Source organism: Centroberyx gerrardi, chromosome 9 (genome assembly GCF_048128805.1).
Source record: "Centroberyx gerrardi isolate f3 chromosome 9, fCenGer3.hap1.cur.20231027, whole genome shotgun sequence".
NCBI classification, from domain to species: Eukaryota; Metazoa; Chordata; class Actinopteri; order Beryciformes; family Berycidae; genus Centroberyx; species Centroberyx gerrardi.
This window is the reverse complement of record NC_136005.1, coordinates 19,797,808-19,819,331: the sequence shown is the minus strand read 5'-3', so window position 1 is coordinate 19,819,331 and position 21,524 is coordinate 19,797,808. Positions and strand designations below refer to the sequence as shown.

General features: G+C 42.9%; 1 protein-coding gene across 1 annotated transcript in view; it reads left to right on the top strand.

The window, feature by feature from the left end:
* The window catches only part of tgfbr3 (transforming growth factor, beta receptor III), a 69,307-nt gene that overhangs the window by 35,614 nt on the left and 12,169 nt on the right, over nucleotides 1-21,524 (top strand). Inside the window, exons 4-14 of the mRNA XM_071926246.2 lie at nucleotides 86-223; nucleotides 8,336-8,519; nucleotides 10,925-11,087; nucleotides 11,564-11,711; nucleotides 14,307-14,496; nucleotides 15,099-15,385; nucleotides 16,212-16,367; nucleotides 17,356-17,502; nucleotides 17,985-18,173; nucleotides 19,817-20,089; nucleotides 20,802-20,922. Of these exons, the coding sequence (XP_071782347.2) occupies nucleotides 86-223; nucleotides 8,336-8,519; nucleotides 10,925-11,087; nucleotides 11,564-11,711; nucleotides 14,307-14,496; nucleotides 15,099-15,385; nucleotides 16,212-16,367; nucleotides 17,356-17,502; nucleotides 17,985-18,173; nucleotides 19,817-20,089; nucleotides 20,802-20,922 (1,996 nt within the window). The remainder of the gene's footprint in view (nucleotides 1-85; nucleotides 224-8,335; nucleotides 8,520-10,924; nucleotides 11,088-11,563; nucleotides 11,712-14,306; nucleotides 14,497-15,098; nucleotides 15,386-16,211; nucleotides 16,368-17,355; nucleotides 17,503-17,984; nucleotides 18,174-19,816; nucleotides 20,090-20,801; nucleotides 20,923-21,524) is intronic.

Genomic DNA, 21,524 nt, shown 5'->3' with positions numbered 1-21,524 from the left:
GAAACTGCTTTACCCGTATGCTGTCCTTGCACCAAGTGTACATGGCTCCAACTGTCTGTCTGTTTCTGTATGGTCGCCTTACTAGGTGGAGCTGCATCTGAAGCCCATCCAGTCTCTGCTGCTCCACCAGAAGCCCCTGGTCTTCGTGCTCAACTCCCCTCAACCGCTGATCTGGAAGATCAAGACAGAGAAGCTTGCCCAGGGCATCAAACATATCTTTCATGTGAGTCCAGCATCACTAAGACCCTTCAAATCCAACTTCCTAACACGGTATATTCATTTCCTCACAGACTAAACTGTATTTCCATTTCAGTTGCCTCCTTCTCTGAGTAAAGTATTAAGGGGCTGTTAATTTACAGAGCCCTTCCATGCTCCAAAGGAGGTTTCTCATGATATGGTTTGATCTGGACAACATGCACACACACAGTCTGCACCACAGTCACCCTTGTGCATTGTGGCGAGACGTTAATCTCTGTATACTCGTGCTTAATGCTTAATCGGTGCTTAGTGGTTTAGCCATGGCTGTGGACTCTTCTTAATACTGTGCAGATGTATGCTTTCCATTTCCTTTTGTAGCACACTGTAATTGTTGTTGACAAATACCCCACTCTAACGACTACTACACTTACACTAGCTTTTAGATATTGTTGCGATACAACTATGAGTAATAGGGGAATTCTTGGATTTATGCCAAATGATTAGATATGTAATTGCATGAGTTCCATTATTTTCTATTTACTTATATGTGTATTCTCCCAAACTCAAACCAGTATCAGTCCCACACTACGATGATAATGTTTTTATCTACAAAAATAAAGTGAGATAATCCTTTCTAGGCTTTGTTGACACTGCACTCTGACAAAATGATTGTTCTCCAGTGTTGCTGTTAAACAGTGCAGGGCATATCCCCTCTGCCTCCCTCCCTCCCTCCTCTAAACAATCCTGTTGATGGCTGGGCAGCTGTTCAAATCAGCCAGGGCGTATCCTCACATCACGAAAACCCCAACAAAGGCCAATGTGAGATAGCCTGACAAGCTAAGCCTCCTCTGTACAGCGAGTTCTAGTGAGGAGGGATTTGATCTATCCTTTCCTTTTGATATTTGCTCCAAGCCGGAAGAGTATCCCTAATTGGTTTGTAAATAATTTGAATCCTAACGGTGGCAGTTGGTGTCCAATCTGCTCTGCGGGGGAAGTCATCCAGAGCAGTAATATCAGCAAACGGACAAGATGTTGCTTGATTCAGAAAGGTGGCCTTATTACCGACTCAGAGTTGTCAGCTAACAATAGTGCACAGACTTTGGTTACAGGGTACATACATATCTGTCTGTATTGGATTCAGTAATAAAAAAGGACCAGGGTACATGGTTTCTGAGTGTAGTGGGAGCCAGGCCCCCTGGAGAGCCAGTCGTATTTAGTAAGGGGACCAGAGGGCCTTGCTGGGAAAGTTAATGAAAAACTTAAAAATGGACTGCTTCAGTTCTGGTCTAAGCCTGTGTATCACATGAGAAAATCATAGTAAAATGAGACCAAGAAGCCTCAGCCCCAGCTTAACTAAACCATGCTGCTATGAAAACTTTTTCCTTATATGCTCTGAAGGCTTTTCTGTATCTTTCGGTTCTCAGAAGCAATCATTTCCAATTGTATGTTAACACCACAGCATTCTGCAAGAATGCAGCATCAGGTACTCAAATCATTTCCATATGTGGTCTAGTGTTTTCTTGCTTATTCCTCACACACAAAACATCCTGCCATGAAAGCCAATGTGACATGGAGATGAACATACATGGGGCCTAAATCCACGCACTGTGCACAGGCTCATGTCAGGGCCCAGGAATGTAAACATGTGCACTGGTAAACAGGCGCGCACACACACAGTCATTCACACTTATACGCAGGTAGTGTAAGTTATGTAAAGAGCTAAGTGTCCCACTTCAGTATTCTCTGTGGCCCAACCCTTTTGACATTTGTAACAGTTAGAGTATATTAATATCCCTCTTCTAGACCTCTAGAAATGTCATCGTTCTGAGGATTGGCTGAAATGTGACCTTCTTAATCAAGGAGAGGAGACCTATTACTCAACAAGTAAACAGTAAACACATTGTCCCTCACGAATGAGGAGGTGCAATTCATTGGCATCCAACATACTGTACGTGACATATAGACAATTAAACGTTGTGGCACCCCCCTTAGGCCAATCAGTGCAATTTTGTAAATGCCAAAACGGAGTAGCGAGGCGCATCATTTCCGTATGTTTCATAAAAATCCGATCAGCAGGGTCTGAGATATTGTGTGTGACGTACAGACAATTAAACAAACATTGTAGCGCCCCCCTTAGGCTAATTAGTGTAATTTTGAAAATGTCGAAACAGAGCAATGAGAAGTATCATTCCCAGAAGTTTCGTCAAAATATCATCAGTGGCGTCTGAGATATTGTGCGTGACAGAATGATGAACTGATGAACGAACGGACAGACCAGGGCCGATCCACAGAACCTCCCCCACTTTCATTGTGGAGACAATGATCCCCTTTGCATTGAGAGTGATTACTGCACACTGAAAAAGTTTGCAAAAGGTTTGATAGAGGATAGTGAATTGTTCAAAAAAATAAGTCAGAAGCTTTTGCCATAAAAGGGTCCCTGAAAAATGGAAGAATTCACAGTTCTGTTCTGAATTATGTGAGGTAAACTGGAAAGCACCAAGAAAATGTTTATATTTTCCCCCTAGTTTTCCTTGTGCACAAGTTCTAGGTAGAATCATGTGGAGCCATAAGGGTTCAAGTTCCAGGGCAAGCCAAACAACCCTTATAGAAATAAGTGGTCATGTATGCATTCTCTCACCATGTTGCTTTGTGCAGTGAGAAACCGTTATAGCCAAGGCTCGAGAGACCACAGCTCAGTTTGCCCCTATCTCAAATACACAACATGAAGACATGAGGCCTGAGTACCAAGCATTCATTTTAATTGTGTTATTTCCTGTCCTAAGTGGAAATGTTCTCATGTCAAGAGAAAGAAACGGATGCATTTCATGCAGATGAATGTGCATCTGTCCTGCTTGTATTTTTTTAAGCTGTGATAATGTGGAGCTAACGTAATGGGTGTCTCTGAGGAGACCAGCAGGTCAGCATCATAGTAAATGTCTCCCCTTGTCAATGATGGCAGACAGAAAACAGCTGACAACAGCCATTAAGGCCCATAGCACAGGCAGAGCTGTTGCTGTGTATCTAATGATGTTAGACATGGGACACGACGTGGGTCACTGTGCCTCCTTTCCCAGAGCAAATGGGAGGGCCTTCACTTGTGACAGATGTACTTTTTTCATAATCTCATAGCCTTTTCAGATGTATATTTAAAAAAGAGCCTGTTCTGAATTTCTTTTTAAATGTTAGATGCATCTCTGTATTAGATGAATGTGTATCATCAGATGATGATGGACAGCCATTCATCTGACTGGAGCAAAAATAAATTCACTTTTTGTACTCAGACAAAGCTGAACCAGAAGCTTTGTGGGAGTCTGTCCTGAGTGTTTTGTGTTTGCGTGACAGTCCTGAGCCTTGTGGCACTGCACACTGCTGGTACATCTTATCCACCAGCCTGGCTGCACATGGCCCGTAACCCAGGCCAGTCCCAGGCGCTGCTGCTCTTCTCAGGTTCTCTTCACTGTCACACCTCCTTAACATGCCACCGCAGAACTCAACAACCCGCTGAAAGAAAAGATAACCAGCCTCCCTCTTCGCCGCTAAGATTCCCTCTGTATCTTCTCACCCAGTTTGGACGGCAATCATGTGACCAACAGTCTTAGGAACCTTCAACCTTCATGGAGTCACGTTTGCTGGTCACTGGTCACAAATACTGACCATGATTACACAAATGCTGAAATGGCGGTGTATCAGTGACATTGCCGAGTCCCACAGCTTTTGGTCCCATCCATCTCAGATATAGGTGAAAAGATGCTGTGGTGAGATTGCAGAGCAATAGAGTCAAGGGGAATGGTTTGTGGGTCTTAACACTTCAGAACAGAACCCCGCTGCCAGACCTCCCTCACTCCGGCTTTCCATAGGAGAGGCTATTTCCTGGGGCTAATTGGACCCTGAATCAGGCCTGCCAGTCCTCGTTTCCTGGTCCCAATGCTCTGGGCTCCATGGACACAGATGGGCTGCCTGGAAAAGCTTCAGAGATGTTGAGCACACTGTTGCTGTTGGCCACTGGGCCCTCCTGGCTTTTAAAATGCCAGAATCCAGACTTTTGTTGTAAAACATGTTCTCTGCAGTACTCTCTGTCAATCAGAAGCAGGCATGAAACGGCAGGAGTCTAAAATGACATGAAATATGAGCATGGAAATTCAAGGCAATTTTTGTTTTACCAAGGGATAGTTAAGATTCAGAATGAGGCACATGTCGCTGGAGTACAGTGTGTAGGCTTTGTGTTTTTTGGGTTGGGGTGCATCTTGTTTGAAAAGATTAATCTGGAACGCATCTCTTATGACTCTTGACAGAGCAGCATTATATAGTTTAGCTGTTGGCATGTGCTGCCCTTACTTTGTTTACCAAGTCGTGCCTTTTCTCTCCTGCATTTATTTTATGAAAGACTTGTAGTATGAGCCCCCCTCATTCACACACATGCGCACTGCTCTCCCCTCACTGTGATTGCTAATTGAAACCATGGGTAGCCACTATTGGTTTTTATTTGGAGACAGGAATGGCAGAGGAACGCTCCAGAGCGGCGCTGAGACAGATGGTATTGTTTTCTACACAACAGAGCGTGCCAGTTCACAGGAACACATGCATGTCTGCAGCCAGCAGCTTGATTACCTCTCCATATCTCATCAAGAGAGAGAAGATCAAATCAGCCATGAAAGCATTTATCACATTCATATCACCAGAGACTTATTGCATGCTCATATTATCTATCAGCCCTCTCTGCACTCTCCATCACCCTCCTCTGTTTGCAACACCTCCTTATTTCCAAACAGCCTTGCGATTTCCCAGGCTCAGGGTGTTGCTTAGTGAGAAGGCAGTGGAGGATTGCAGCTCTATGATAATTGATATAAAACATTTGGCATGCTGTCTACTGGGTACTGCACATATGGCTGTAATATGTAGATGTTCATAGGCAGAAAGGGCAGGAAATATACTTTTAAATGTCTTGGACCATGCAGGGTGCTCAGTACTGGCAGATGTTCCTGTGCTTTTATCACCTCAGGGAGTGAGGGAGTTATCTTAGAATATGAGAGACAGATTAGAACAGAACTATAAACAGATATCATGCTGAACTAATGCTGATTATTTTATATTAGTGAAGTCAAGGGTTACCAGGGTGGATGAGTTGTTACAGTAACATGCCTGCCTGCAAATACCATAAGCAACATGAGTGCATGAGTTTCAATCCCCATGGTATGCTGTTGCTAACTTCTCCTCTACATTCTTTGTTTTCTCTCTACTGCCAACTGAACAAATTCCTCTAAAGTCCGGGTAACATCTAATTCTCATGTATTTCAAGTTCAGAACATGTTACAAGTTCCAAACAGCTAACACAGTCTACCTTCGGTAGACTTGGACTCCTTTGGCAGGCTAAATCAATAGATTGTTAAACAAGAGATGAGCTCTATTTTCATATAGTGAGGTTATGCTTTACTTGGCAAGGGGAACTTTCTCGCAGCTCTGTAGAATCAGGCCCAGATTAGACACAAGGCCTTAGCTGCAAGCTTTGGTTGGTCATGAAGCCAACATGAAACCAGCCCAGGAATAATTTCTGTCTGGAGTTGCTTGATACTAGAACAGAGATAAACAACACTGATTTATTGGATTGAATATAAGACCCTCAGATTGGCCAAATCAGTATCTGACTTCTGTTTATGAGAAAAGAATGAGCCTCAAGGCGGGAAGAACTTGAAACGGTTATCTGGACTGTTAAACCTGGAAATAAAGAATTTAGTATTGGATTATTGCTTTGCGCTGGTTTAATTTAAAATGATTCTCAGATTTTTACTGATGCAACTTTTCCTTTGAACCTTTGATGGGGCTTTTCTGCATTATGGGAGTAGACGAGTAACCAAAAGTAACACTCTTAATAGTCTTTATTGATAGCTTATGTTTGCTTGTAAAATGGGAAACTGATGGATATTTATTTTAATGGGTATTTATTATTGAAAGTCGAAGCCCATGACAGTAAACGTTCTTTGTTTTTCATCATTTCAAGTCTTTTTCATCTGTCAACTAGGCATGCAAAGGGAGAGAGAGAGAGAGAGAGAGAGAGAGAGAGAGAGAGAGAGAGAGAGAGAGAGAGAGAGAGAGAGAGAGAGAGAGAGAGAGAGAGAGAGAGAGAGAGAGAGAGAGAGAGAGAGAGAGAGAGAGAGAGAGAGAGAGAGAGAGAGAGAGAGAGAGAGAGAGAGAGAGAGAGAGAGAGAGAGAGAGAGAGAGAGAGATTGTTAAAGCCCAGAGTGAGTCCCTGACTTCCCCATTTCAAATTCCTGAGGTTTCCAGCGCTCTGGAAGGCCTGGAGCTAATTTGGCTTTCAGGCTTTCCCCTCTAATTCTTTGCGACTAATTACAGTCGTATTCCCGCAATTAAATTGATAAACTCTGCTGAGCTTGGCAAGGTTTGCGAAGAAACCCCAGCCCCTTCCTCACTTGCTCAGGGCACCGCCACTCCTTTTTTTTTTTTTTTTGCTACGGTGAAGCGCAGCGCACCATCTTTCTCTCTGCTTTACTCTTCCTTCTTGCCGTAGTAAACACCGCTAAAAATAAAATCTACGTCGACCTGAATTCTTCGACAGAGTCTGTCTCCTAGGCCTCAGTATTTATTGCCTCTGGTGACAATGCCAGGAACATTGAGTGGAGCGTCCAGAGGTCAGACAGATGTTGCGCATGAAGCAGGCAGGGATTTGAAAAGTTATGTCTGAAAAATCTAAACACCCCAAAGGGACACTGGCGTATTATCGCTAAAGCATGATTGCAATTTAGGCACAACTCGATAACGTCATCACAGAGAAGCCCTGAACGGTCTTACGTGTTCCTCTTGGATTCATCAGAATGGGTTCGTTGATTTAATGTTTTAATTGGGCCTGCCAGCACTGTCTCAGCTAAACCCTCATGCATACAGATAGGATACCTTGGGAGGAAGAAAAACAAGCATGGAAATATAATGAGGTAGGCTGTCTAGACCGTGTGCTTGGACTCGTTCGGTTGTACGGTAGGATTTTCAGCACATGTGAATGTTTATCTCTCTGAAATGAAGCATATGGGCCGAGCTCCATTAAGTGCCAAAGGGGTGGTCCCTCCTACATACGCCTAGCCCAGTCTCCCTGTCAAAAAACAAATCAGCACTTCATTGCCCTCCACACATTTTAAGACCTCTTCCTCTGCCTTTTTTATTTTTGTTCTTTTTTATTTTTTTTTTTTGTCGCTGTTTACATTTCACAGCTGGATTTTGTACTTTGACGCCCTTAGTACAGCAAGGCAGTCTCCAGTAGTATCACTCTAGTATTCAATAATCCTAAAACTAAATTAAATAGCATTAAATTTAATAGGTCAAAGTTATTGTCCAATGGCAAATGCAAGAGTCTGGATATGCTCAAAACCGACTGCACGGATACTAGTGGTTTGGCCTCTGAGTACTAGCATGTGCCTTGAATGTTTGTGTGTGTGTTTTACTTTTTATTTGTGTGTGCGTCTACCTATCTCTCTGTCAATTTGCCCTTCTGTCTGTGTGAAGTTTTTGTGTCTTCTCTGTTATCCCAGAGACCCGAATCTGCAGCCATTTTGAAAAAAAAGATCTGCACATTCGCGATGACGCACTATAACACAGCACACTGTATAAACACTAGAAACCAGACACCTTATTGTGTAAGAAGAACATGTGTGAAAATACGTAGAGCGTATTTGTAGAAGCCTTGAAATAACGGTTGGGATCTAGTGTGAAGGATGGGTTTCGGCAGTGTTTAGATAGTGAGTTTAATTTTGGAAAGGTTTAGGGTTAGTCCTTTTTTCAGTCTGCCTGCAGCTTCTCCTTTTTACCATCTCAAATTTCTTCTGTAAAAAATATGGATGAGTGTGTCAATACAGAGTTGAGTTTTATGTGCATATCATTATCAACAAAGAAGTCATTGTAAGGAGATGTCTTGAAAAGTCATACTATAAGCCAGATAGAAAAAAAAATACTATAAATCATCTGTGTTTTTACTGTGAAGCCAACCGACTGCTGCTCCTTTTTCTCACATCTTTCACTCCTCTGACAGGGAGACTGAACATCATTAAAAGCTGAATGATCACATTGTGCAGAACAGAGATAACAACTTATTGCAGCCGTTCTGTTAACACTCCTGCGCTTCTCCTCCTCCAAGGTATCCGAGGGCTCAGAGGTTCACTTTCAGCCGGGAAACTTCTCCCTCACCTGCCAGATCCAGAAGGAGACCCTCCCCCATGGCAACGAGCACCTCCTCACCTGGGCCCAGAAGAAGTACAGAGCCGTCACCTCTTTCTCTGAGCTCAAGATGACTCAAGACATCTACATCAAAGTTGGAGAAGGTGCGTACTAGAGAGGATTCCCAAACATAGCTCTCGGCCCCAAGGCACGCCTCCCCGTTCCTGCTCAGTTCCCATAACTTTACTTGTAGCTTTTACATTCAGTCTCTCGCTAGAGGTTTACACATGCTGCTCCGATGAATATGTTTCTTGTCTTGAACAAGCATTTTCCTTTTCACTAAACACTATTTAGGGGGCTACCTGTGGTAATTCTCAGTGGTGGCCGCTTACAGCCTCAGGAGTCACTGGGCCCCAGAGGAATAAAGCAGTCCCAGTGCATGGGCGGTGTATTTTGAGCTTCCCTGGCTAAATTCGGACCTATGTAAGACATACTCTTTATGATCATTTTTAATTTATAAAGAAATACTTTATCTGCTTGTCACTTTTTATGACCCTCCACCATGGTACATGCGGGGCATTATGTCATCATGGCGGTGACTCAAGAACAATACATGATAGAAACTTCACACTTACACCACAGATTCCCCCTATAGAGTAGATGATCTGATTAGATTTTGGTACACCTTGATTCATAAATTTGCATATTAACGAGGAAAACAGATTTTCTTGAAACTACTATAACTCCTTAATGCTTATTTACAAATTAAGGCATTAATTAGCTTAATTCATTCATTCATTAGCATTACTGGTTCTGTTTAATATATCACAGAGATTATGGTGGGACATTAGGCAGCTCAAGTGCCTCTTGTTGGTCAATGTGGCCGAGTTGACAATTACTAACAAATTTGTGAAAGTGCTTCGCTGATTGCTTGTTTGAGGCTGCTGTCAAGCTGTGAGATGTTGGATAATGTAGAGACTCAAATATGAAGCTAGAATACTGATTTCAACAAAATCTGAAAAAAACAGCAACTTCGGAAAACTTATTTCACAAGACTGTGATAACGGGGAATTTATTATTGCACAAATCACCAGATAGTCACCCACATTATCTTACTCCTGGATTCAAACCATCAGACACTTAAGTCATTGTCTGTACTATATAATGGGCTTACTCCCTTAGATACCACTAAGATGATAGGGCATAACTCCCTAAATCACAAGACCACATTTAAAGAAAAAAAAAATGTATATCTTGTGGAGGGCATAAATGGGTTTAGCAAATGTGAGTGGAAATAAACTGTCAAAGGTGAGCTGAAGCAGATAGAGCAAGCCTTTCCAAGCTCTCCTGTAAGCAGAGGTAAGAGGGGAGTCTGTTTGAAGTGAAGGAAGAAGCACATGAGGTTTCTCTAGGGAGGCCATGATTGATCCTCACACATGTTTGAGCCGAGGACTTATAATGCGTCACTCCCCTCCCTGGTCCTCTATAAAGTGAACAGACAGCACGTCCAGCTCCACAATGCGTCAGCACTCAGACAGGACACCTTGTTCTTAATGAGCATCTTTCACCGCATGGAAATACTACAAAGTGGGTGTCAGGGGAGGAATAATGGCTCCACTGCTGCTGGTGATGTGTGCTTCGTGTTCTCGGTCGCTATGGAGAACAGAGCCGTTGCTTAGCCTCCAAGCATTTGGCCTGTGTCATTAGGGCCTGTGGTTTGGCAAAGGCCCAGGGTGCCATGTTTACCTCAAGCGAAGAGCTGCGGATTTCCAGTCCCTCTCCTCTTCGATAGTGTTTCATGAGGACGGACAGATTTCCACTTTGCTTCCTAACCAGGCCCGTACTCTCAGCTCCCTCCTCAGCTCTTTAAAGTGCCATGAGGGTTCCGGAGAGGAAGGTGCCAACGCTTTAGTTTACACTCTGCAATCTGCTCTGCCCAAGACTCTGTTTGCCAAATAAGGAAGCATCTGCCTTGTGTTTTCTTTGAGTGTGGAGAAAGGGGGCCTAACTTTTTTGAGTTCTGTAAAAGACAAGCAACTCCGTTTTCAGCTCACAAATATTTGAGTAAATACACTCGTCAGCCTTCAAAGAGTTCTGACAGAGGGGGAAAAATACTGGAAAGATTGATTATGATTGGTATTGTCATATTATTGTTAAAGCAGTCCGACAAAATATTGGACTTAGTTTTCCCACGTAAAATGAATACAGATATTTTCCTGTTGATGTGAAGACCAGTCGTGCCATCCTGAACACGCCCGATCTCGTCTGATCTCGTCCGGCCTTGGAGGCTAAGCAGGGCTGGGCCTGGTTAGTACTTGGATGGGAGACATTTGAAATACCATGTGCTGTAAGCTGAAGGGTTGTCCTTCAACTGGAAGGACCGGGTCAAAGCAAACATCCGCCCTGCTGAAGTCTCCTTGAGCAGTACACTGAGTTTCTACCAGCTCCAAAAAAAGTTCTCCTTTGGGGGATCAATACAGCATCTCAAAAAAGCAGAATGCAAATTCTCTGTGTTATATTCTTCTACCAGAAACCCCAACCAGTAACATCAACATCTCTCCATTTTCAGATCCGTTGTTTTCTGACACTTGCAAGATTGACAACAAGTTTCTGTCCCTGAACTACCTGGGCGGCTACGTCGAGCCTCAGACATCGAAGGGTTGTGTCCTGTCTGGACCGGACAAAGACCAAGAGGTCCATATCATTGAGCTTCAAGCCCCAAACTCCAGCAGGTAAGCAGCCAAAGGAACCAAAGCAAAAGAATACATGTTGTTACAGTTTATGTTTGAGGTCAAGATGCTCTCATTGGTCTCTGTGGAGCTTGTTTTGGATAGACATCAAGGAGGGGTGGGGTTAGTATTGACCTAGTGGTGTTCTTTTGAGAACCGTATCTCAGACCTGAGTCTCTATCTCCAGGTTGCCAGATAATCTCATCACTCCCCCAGTGGAGTGATTACTCTGTATACGCAAAAGAGTCTGCAAATCTGGGAATGGGGCAGCCATGATGTATCTCACTATAGTGCTATGTGGTCTGTAGTGCACATGTCCTGCTCTTTTCTGGGAGTGCATCCAGGTTTTTAATCAGTTGGCCAGACACAGAAGACATGTTAATACTGAGTAGATTTCGCCATCCAAAATTCTTCTCTCTGTCTTTCTCTCTCGCTCGCTCACTCTCTCTCTATCTCTCTCTTCCTCTCTCTCCATGCAGTGCTTTCCAGGTGGATGTCATAGTAGATCTACGGCCTCTCGAGGACGATGCCCCGCTGCATCGTGATGTCGTCTTGCTCCTCAAGTGTGCGAAGGCTGTCAACTGGGTCATCAAGGCCCGCAGTGTGATTGGCAAACTGGACGTAGTGGTAAGTGACAGAGATGAGCTTTCCAATCAGATGTACCTTTTTTTTTTTACAGACTTCACTTCTGAGATTTTATACAGTCACATCACATATCACAATGGCTTACAAGTCATGTCACAGCACATGACTGTACAGGCAGAGCGGACAGACAGAAATGTCATCACGTTTCACTACTGACCAAAGAATTTGTCACAATAGGAGGTGTGTTGAATTGGCGCCTGGTCCCTGCTGCAGCAGTGGGGTGGGGTAACAGGTTAGGAGGGTGGAGAGGGGAACTGTGAAATTTCATCGTGACAGCTCCAGGGATTTTCATCGCATTAAAGAGCCAGGGGTGGAGGGGTGTGAGGGGGGGGGCAGACGTTTTCATAGGCTGAGCCTACTACAGTATTTTTGCTGTGCATACAGCCAAACCTGTTTGCCATCAATCACAATAATGTGAATTATGAGCAGTGCTTGCTTCAGGCACTCTTTCTAAGGTTTCATAAGACATAAGCACTTTGGACCTCATCACATACAATACACAAACATTGGCTAAATTCTGCAATATATCACACCCAGTGTACCTGCACCTAGAACTGTACTATTAGTTCATTATTTATTGACACTGAGCATGATACAGTAGTGTATACAGTTTTAATCTAAAAATCTGCTTTAGTGTTATTCAAGTCTAAGAGGACCCACAGAAAGATGAGACCTGCACTTTGGTGGAATTATTTAGTTTAAGGGCAGGTAGATGGGAAATTGGCAACTGTCCAATGACCATATTTGTTCTGGGGCTGAAATTTTAAACTGTAGTGTAAAGAAAAAACAATAAGTGCATTAAAACTGAAGGAAACCACTCACCAATATCTAACATTTACCAAACCATCTCACCCGTGCCATGAGTCTGGCGACATTTGGCATTTACTGTATGTCAAACCTTCATTGCCCATCCATCTGCTCTGCACCGCTCTGCTCTGCACCGCTCAGCTCTGCTCCCCATGCTGACCTCAGTGGAGGTGTGCTGGGGATTCTGGGTTTCCTCAGTATGTAATGCTGATACTCCTGCAGGGCGGCTGTCAGCCATGACACTGCACTTTTGCCAGGCACGGTCTGTTTGTACAGCTGCCTGGTCACTGCTCTACAGTAAGTCAATCATGTTGTGTGAGTGTAATGCCAGGTCAAAACCTATGGAACTTACAGAACAGCACAAATGGAGGATCGTCGCTCTGGTGGAGATTTATTCAACAGCTGTGAGCTAAGAGCTTGATGTATGATCATACTATATGATCATGTGAAGTTATGAAATAAATTGTTTTATACTAGTTTACATTATAGCCTTCTACTACAGTATAGCATCTACTGCTGTTATCACATATGTGACACAGTTTGGGTTAGGAACTTTATTTTATTTTGTTCTGCATAAACTGTTTAGACTGTGGGATTGAATTTTACAATTCCATATCTATTACCAATGTGTGCATGCCTGTGTTAAACAATATGTTTAATATGCAAGATGCTGGCTAATGTGAACTCGAGTGATTGTGCAAGAGCAAATGTGTTTTTATCTATCTCTAAGCACGAGAATCAGTAGGAAAAACAGCATCACTGTTTGTGAGAATGTCAGCTATGTATGTGATATGATAGCCTCGTAAAATCAAAGCCTTACTCCTGTCGGAAGGCAGATTGCCCACAGTGTTGCTCAAGAGACAAACTGAACGTGTGGGAAATGGCTGTGAGAAAGAATCATTCACATAGGGAGGACATGTAGCAGGGAAGAACAGGGAATTAGTAAGGAAGGAGGAAAATCAGACACTTTTGGACTCTCACCATTGATCAAGCTATGACACGCCCTTTACCTCACACTCATGCATACAGTACACTTGACTCACACTTGACACAACCTTACTGAGTGCAGATGCTCACTTAAAATGTAATATCTATGATAGTGCCTGAACACAAATCATGTCTTTCTTTTTCAAGATTTTAAAACAGCTCACTTTCATTTCTGGGCTCTAGTCATGCTAGCTTTTAGAGCTGACAGACAAGATGCAGGCAAAACAAATGAAACTTTAGCAGATGCTGGCAAATTCTTTTAACTTTGTTCTTTCTTTGTTCTTGTGTTTTTTATATGTAAATGCCAGTTAGGATAGGTTTTTGATACCAAAGGACAGGGTTTTCCTTTACTATCTATAGAATAATCAATGTATCTTAGTCCTTAGTCGACTTTTCCAGTATGACTTATATTCTCTTTCAGTCAATTACTCATGTAAACTTTTGGGATACGCCTTACTTGAATTAGAAGAAATGTTTTACAGCCATGGCAGAATGGTGACCTGCTGTCAAACACCTGTCATCTCCCACTGTGAGAGGAAAGAGACTTATCAGTCTCACCTTTCATATTGGACTTTTCATGTGTCATGTGGCACCTTGTATTTCCACCTCCACACCTTCTAATGTTTTAGCACTGTGGTTGTTTATGAACTGCTCGAGATTTGTGGTCGGATCAGCTGGTTGCTTCCCTTGGTGCACAAGTACAAGGCCTTGCGTTCTCCATATAGCGCTCATCTAACAAGAACCTGGGTTTATATTTGTAATCAATTTGTTTCTTTCTCATAGACCTCCGATACCGTAAGTGTTAGTTCAAACACGGAGAGACTGATGCAAGTGTCAAAAACCCCCAAGCAGCACCTGCCCTCTGGCTCGCAGGCCTTGATCAAGTGGGCAGAGGAGCACGGCTTTAGCCCGGTCACCTCCTACACCAGCACTCCTGTGGCCAATCACTTCATCCTCCGCCTTCGAGAGCCAGGTAAACTGAACGTCTGGAAAACATCCGCTCCATACTCTGTCCAAACTAAAATATAATAATAATAATAAACTTTATTTATGTAGCACCTTTCCTAACAAGGTTACAAGGTGCTTTACAATAAAATGAGAACAATTAAAATACAAACAGCAAAACATTGAATACAGTTAATAGATAAAGGAATAAAACAAAGGTAAGGGCAAGCAGTACAAGTGTAATCAAAGGAAGGAACTAAAACATACATATACCGAACCAGAAAAGCCCTGCACAGCATGAAGATGTTAAAAGACATTTTGTGTAAAATTTGTTGCAAAAAGGTTAAAAGAAGATACAAAAACGGCACAAAAAAAAAGAAAAAATTGCGTGTAGCGTGTTCAGTTAAATTTTGGAGAGAATACGATGTGTAAGAAATACACTAACAAGTTTTAGCAGCTGCCACAATGTCAATAAATAGGCTTCGTTGATGACTAATATCACAGATTTCACTGTCCTAATAAAGAGAAGAGCGTGAAATTGTTAAATGGTTTTACAGTCTTGGGCCCTGTGCAATTTCCATGCCAGTAAAAGCACCAGCAGGCTCTAACCATGGCCTGTGTGACTTCCAGATGTGGTGGATCTTCTGGAGAGCAAGTTTCCTCCAGAGCTCTCCATCCTGCGGGACTCCAGCCCGCTGCCAGGTGCGGGAGCCGCCGCACGACGCTCCAGCCTGCCCTTCCCCTTCCCCCCGCCCATGGCCCAGGGCCTGCCCTACCTGCCGCTGCCCTCCTCCCTGGACGACCGGCCCTGGGAGGCCGGGGAGCCCGAGGAGCAGCAGGGGGTCCTGAGCGTTGGCCTCAGTGTGCAGTGCGAGGAGACAAGGATAGTAGTCAGCGTCGACAAGGAGAGCCTACAGGTGAGTGGACAGCGTGCCTTCATCTGGATCCCACTTGAACACTGTTTAGGTGTGTTCACCTGTTAAAAAGGCTATGTTCAGACAGGCAGCTCAAATCTGATTTTTTTCTGATCAGCAAAAAACACATGGAATACGGAATGTCTGAAAATGCAACGCAGTCTGACTAATCAGATTGTATTTCAGATGTGTTTGTTCCATCACTGCCCACACAACACATGTTTGACGTCGCACAGTGCGACAACAAGACATATGGAATCAATGGTCAGAATTACCAATGGCGAAATATCCTTGTTATTAGCTTGTTGCTGCGACCCAGTCAGCCTTAAAGAAAAATAATTTGGATTTGCATGCTGCCTGAACACAACCATACACAAACATAAACATTTGATAAGCATGACAAGGGGACTTTTTGAATTTCAGTTATGTCTTCAGGTCCATAAAATGGTATAAGTGCCATAAGTAAAATGAGGAATGTTCTCATCATTATGTTGCTGAATTGGAAATGCCGGTGTCCCTCTAAAACGCTGGCTGACATTGAAGCGGGTGTGTTGGTTCCCAACATTTGGCGCTTGAACACAGGGAGAACACAATCAGCCCACATCACAGTGTGGAAACTGCCATAGACTGTAATTAGGAGAAGTTGGGGTTGGAGCTAGACCACCTTGTGGGATTTGTTTATTCCTGGGAACTTGAAGTTGAGCAGAACCATGATGGCTTTTTTTTTTTTTTTTTTTTTTTTTTACAATTTTGAAAATTAGTTAATAAAGGAAAAGTTGTTTTGATCTGCATCCAATTTCACCATGGTTTGATCTTACTTTGTCCGCAGGCCAATGGGTTTCCTCATGCCAACCTCACTCTCCAAGACCCAGAATGCAAAGCAACAGTCAACGCCACCCACTACACACTGGAAACCCCTCTAACTGGCTGTCAGACCACCATGTATCCCATGCAGGCTAGCTCAATGGTTCTCTACATCAACTCTGTGAGTACAATGCCTATAATTACATCTTGATCCTAATTTAGCGCTATGCCATGATCTACAGTACAGTGTATCAGGTAACAAGTAATGGCAACAATACTGTTTAAATTAACCCATGACCAGTGGCTTCTCACAGGATCAGAGTTCTAGTTTATAATGTAAATACAAAGAAAATATTTTTTTCTCATCTTTTTCAAATCGTGGGGAACACTTTAAAGTTTTATGAGATTCAACATTCACATCTGACACTCCCAGTTATCTTCATTAACATGGAATGCATGCAGCGTGTTTGCTCTAACAAGTAAGGATGAATCACTTCCTCCCAGGCCTTTTGAAATCTTTTCTGGGGAAATTTTGAACAACACGTTTTCAGTCCAATGCCGATTAAAAATCCTGGGCGGATGTCCAAGGTTCTCTTTTGTGTTAACTCTTGGATGCAGTGACAACCTAAGACCTCTGGTCAAAACAAATTAATTTTAATTTTCTTGGTCCCTACACATCAAAGATGATCTCCTTTTGTTGGCTGTTGTTTTTCCGGTCCTGTGATAAATGATTCTAATTCAGTAGTGGCACCAGTGGCAGGTCAGCTAACTTTGGACTAGACTTATGCAAGACAATCGATGTCACTGAGGTCATGCTCTCACCTCATTAAATCAAATTTTCTAAAAACACCCTCAACTCATCTCAGACCCCTGAAGTCCTGAAGTCTATGGAGAAATGAGAAATATGTTTCATGTATTTGTCTAGAGCCAGTCATGCTGTTGAAATAGCTGGACATTCCCACATTTCAAATCCAACTCATTGGTTGCAGAATGTTTTGGCAACCCTCTCACAGATTCAAATCTCTGTGCCGTTTGCAATTTAGCAACACCACTCACCAGTGGATCTGTTGAAAAAATCTGGAAAGGATATTTGTGAAAGTGTTCCGTTCACTTACCTATAGATGTGTCTTATTTTTGTGTGAATTATGGACTCCCGCTGTGGATTACAGGTCATGATAAGTCACGCTGAGCCCAAGGATGGGAGTGGTGGGCCGCTGGATTACGAGGATCTGGAGTCTGGAGACGTGCTGTTCCCAAGAGACACGGAGGAGTTAGTGCGGACTCTGGAGCCCACAGAGCACCAGTCCTCCTTAATGGTAAGACATCGGACTCACTTTGGTCCTCGCACCGTAAGAGCAGGGCGAGAATAGACGAGTCAAGACCGCTGATGATCTATACCTCTATGTAAATCACGTCCAGTTGGATGAAACTTCATTTCCCAGAGCCTCATGGTGCTAGTAAAGACTGGCTTCTGCACTCTCACTGTCTCTCCACAATGTCTGTTTTTTTAACTTCTCTTGACCTGACATTTTCCATTTTGAATTTTCTCCATCTTCAACAATAACTTTCTTTTGTTCCTTCTCCCCCTTTCTCTACCGACTTATTTTCCTTTGTCTCATCCATTCCCCACCCCCTCGTTTTTCTTGTCTATATCTCTTATGTCTCTTCCCTAGTTTCTGGTCCATCTTGCTGTGATGAAACACTGACACAGTCATGTGGGGTGAGGGTGCTCAGTGGTGGAATCTGATGTCAGATCCCTGCTGATGTTTGTGTTGGCTTTGCCTTATTTTCCTCCTAGTTCAACTGCACGTACCGAAAGAGCCAGGAAACCCCAGAAGCAGTTCCCAGGATTGTACCGGGACGAGCCAACAAGGAGCCAGTCAGCAACATGACATTCAGCATGGACTTCTACAATACAAACCTCTTCCGGGACCCAGCGCCCCAGGCCTTCCACACTGTTTCAGAAAATCAGCAAGTCTTTGTGGAGGTACACTGTGCACACATTCATTTTTACCATTTGGAAAATTTGAGAGTACATTTCCTCATCCTGTGACTCTTGCGGATGAATATGATATCGTCTTGTGCAACTTTTGGTCTCTGCCTTTTGGAATATCAACACTGTCGTAACAGCAGAGAAAACTGCGCTGTGTGTACTCTTTGTCTAGGATTTCAGCTCTAACGTGCTTTGATCTCTTAGTGTGGCACCCGCAAGGTCAATTTGTATTTTGTCTAGTTTGGGCTAGAGAGCTAACACTCATTTTCACCCCCCCATGTGTCTTGGTACCCTGTCTGGCCCAGAATACTTGTTTTGCACCAGTAATTATGGAGGTCATGTAAAAGATGGTAAAGACTCATACTATGTGCTCCTTTGAAGTGATGATTTATGGTGATATCAGGGGGAGATGCTTCACTGACAGTGTGGACACAGAGCCAGCAGGTTACAAAGGGTTTTCTGTGTATGAGGCTTTGGCTTAACCCTCTCTTCAGATCTCACACCGGGCTGAGAGCTGACCTGAGGCAGCGGCCAAAAGGTGTGCAGGAGCTTGCTGTTGTGCAACCGCACTTTGGCGCTCACAGTGTAGCTTTTATTTAATTCATAGCCTACCTGTCACCAACTGTGTACCTATGATATACCGTTGTTAATCTATTCCTAGTTTAATTTCAGTTATGTATTATGAGCCTCAATCTGGGTTATTTCTTATCTTCTTTAATTGGCTATTTTTCAATAATGTTTTTTTTTTAAATTTATTTATTTTTATATGTCTGTGTCTGAGTGTCTGTGTTTGCCTCTGGCCAAGACCTTTGACAACTTTGGCATGAGGATGTCCTCATTAGAAAACATTGGCAGTGAAAATCAAACAGAAGGAATAATTACTTGTCTTGTGATCTCTGAGTAGTAAAATCTTCTTAGTGTTCTTATTGGGACTGAATTCAAATTCTCTCTGTGTTAAAAAAGCTCCAGGACAGCCAAAGTCTTGTGCCGTTGTCAAGATGGTGGTCCTCACTATGGTTCCAGACACTCACAAGACATTATGACAGCTAGACTTTGACAAATGGTTCAACAACCAGAAGTGAAAAGAGCGTGCAAGATTTTAATTTATCAGAGTGATCATTTTAAACAGCAGCTCAGAGATTTTTGTGACAGGGGAGGTTTTTTTGTGTCTCTGTTACCAAGTCTGTTTTCTCTGCCCAACCAAAATGAGTAGCCACAGTATAAATACGCTAAAAGTCTTGCACATAAACAGAAAGGCACCACTGAGCACAGATATTAAAAATGGGAACAACTCGATTACCTTGACTAAGCAGAAATGATGGATCGACACACTGATCATTAGCCCATTGAGTGTAAAATGGTGATAGTCCTTGTGAAGTGAAGTAAAAGGATGATTTTTTTCCTTCAAAACCTAACCTAAGTATTAATGGCTACAGCATGAAAAATGAAAAATCTACTCAACTAGTTAACGAAAGTGGTACTGCATTCCTGCCCGCCTTTGTCAACAAGAAATAATTTCACTCATCAATCATCACTTCAATCTTGCTAACATTGAAAATCTTGTCATGAAAAATGACAAATGATCCATCTATCTGAAGAATGAATGTTTGGTTTTTTTCCTTTCTCCTGTGCTTCAGGTCACAGGCACCATAGCAGATCCACAGCTGGGCTTTATGATCCGATCGTGCTTCATTTCTCCCAACTCAAACCCCAACGCGGCCTCAGACTACACCCTCATGGAGAATATCTGCCCCACAGATGACTCTGTCAAGTACTATCCTCACGCCCAGACGGACAAGAGGAGGTTCAGCTTCACCTTCAACTCAAAGTTCAATGCGTCCCTACTCTTCCTGCACTGTGAAATGTCTCTGTGCTCCAAGAGATACCAGAACAACCAAAAACTGCCGCTGGTACGCAGTATAATCCTCCCCAAATTACTACCCAGACCCAGATTAGGTTTTTTTGATCCCTTACATGTATAATTATTTGTTAATTTACAATCCATCAAGGTTTTTTTTTAATCTCTCCAGAGCCATAGAGCATTAGCAGTGTTTGTTTGACTAGACTAGCTGTTGAAGTCGGTGTTTTAGTTTGCCGTCTTTGCTCTGGCCGACCTGAACCGTTCAGTTTCAGGTCTGAACCCACAGCTAAACAGGAAACATGAATCTATGTAAGGTTTGCCAAGTATCCAGCTGCAGAACAAAATAAGCATCCATCTCAACCACTCACTCCTTTTACTGTGTCATCTATCCAACTCAGCCAAGTCACTGGACTGATACAACCTCTTAACACCTTTTTTCTGCTCATTTGACCTCTTTTTACCTGATAGTATACCAAAAAAAAAATCTTGTCAAAGTACATAAAGCACCTGAGGCTGACTTGTGATAGTTAACCTAATCGTTACATTCTGATTGTGATCAGGGTAAAGCTGAGATTCATGAGTCTGAAGTTTGTATGATTTCCTCACATTTATACCTTTGGTCAGGGATGAAAGAAGACATTTGCTCTAGGCTGAGAAATGTGTAGTATTTATTTATTTTTGCACACTGTAAAAAAAATAATATTTTTTCTTTTCTTTCTTAATTCTCTTATTTTGATTGTGATTGGTTTTTCTCCACGCAGTGCCTAAAACCCAATGAGACCTGTGATTCTGTCACTCTGGACACTATCCTGGCTATGATGATGAACACGAAGACGTCTACCAAGCCGCTTGTCGTGGTGCCAGATGGAGACGAGATACCAGGTTAGCACAGTGGAAAAAAACACATTTTTAACCTATTTAGGCCTGATTAATGATGACTGCCTAAGTAAGATGCATGCAGGTCTTAAGAATCAGTCACTTGCTGCTGGTGGGCATTTGTCTTGCACTGTCACCATACTTCTACTTCCTTCTCAAAAATACTTCCATCCATATTTCCTTTTTGTTGGAGCTACACATTATGAATTGAGTTCTGGTTTCCGTTCCGGGGAGTACATAGAGAGTGATAAGAAAACTGGAGTAAAGAGAGCAGCCTGTCTCGATGGCAAAGGAGCCAGAGAAATCTCAGTCCAGTACTTGGAGATTAGACCAAACCATCCAAGCCACAAAACATTGCACATCACATCCCCACATCTGGTCATCATTAACTGTGGTGTGTGTGTGTGTGTGTGTGTGTGTGTGTATGTGTGTGTATTTGTGTGTGTCTGTGTGTGCGTTCATCTGTGCCTGCATGCAAGTTGGTGTGTGTGTGCATGCGTCTCTGTACGTTAATGTGTACACATGAGTGTGTGTGTTCTTGTGTGTGTGTGTATGTGCTAGCATATGGTTGATTGGAGTGAAAGGGAGTTTGCTCACACTGAGGCCCA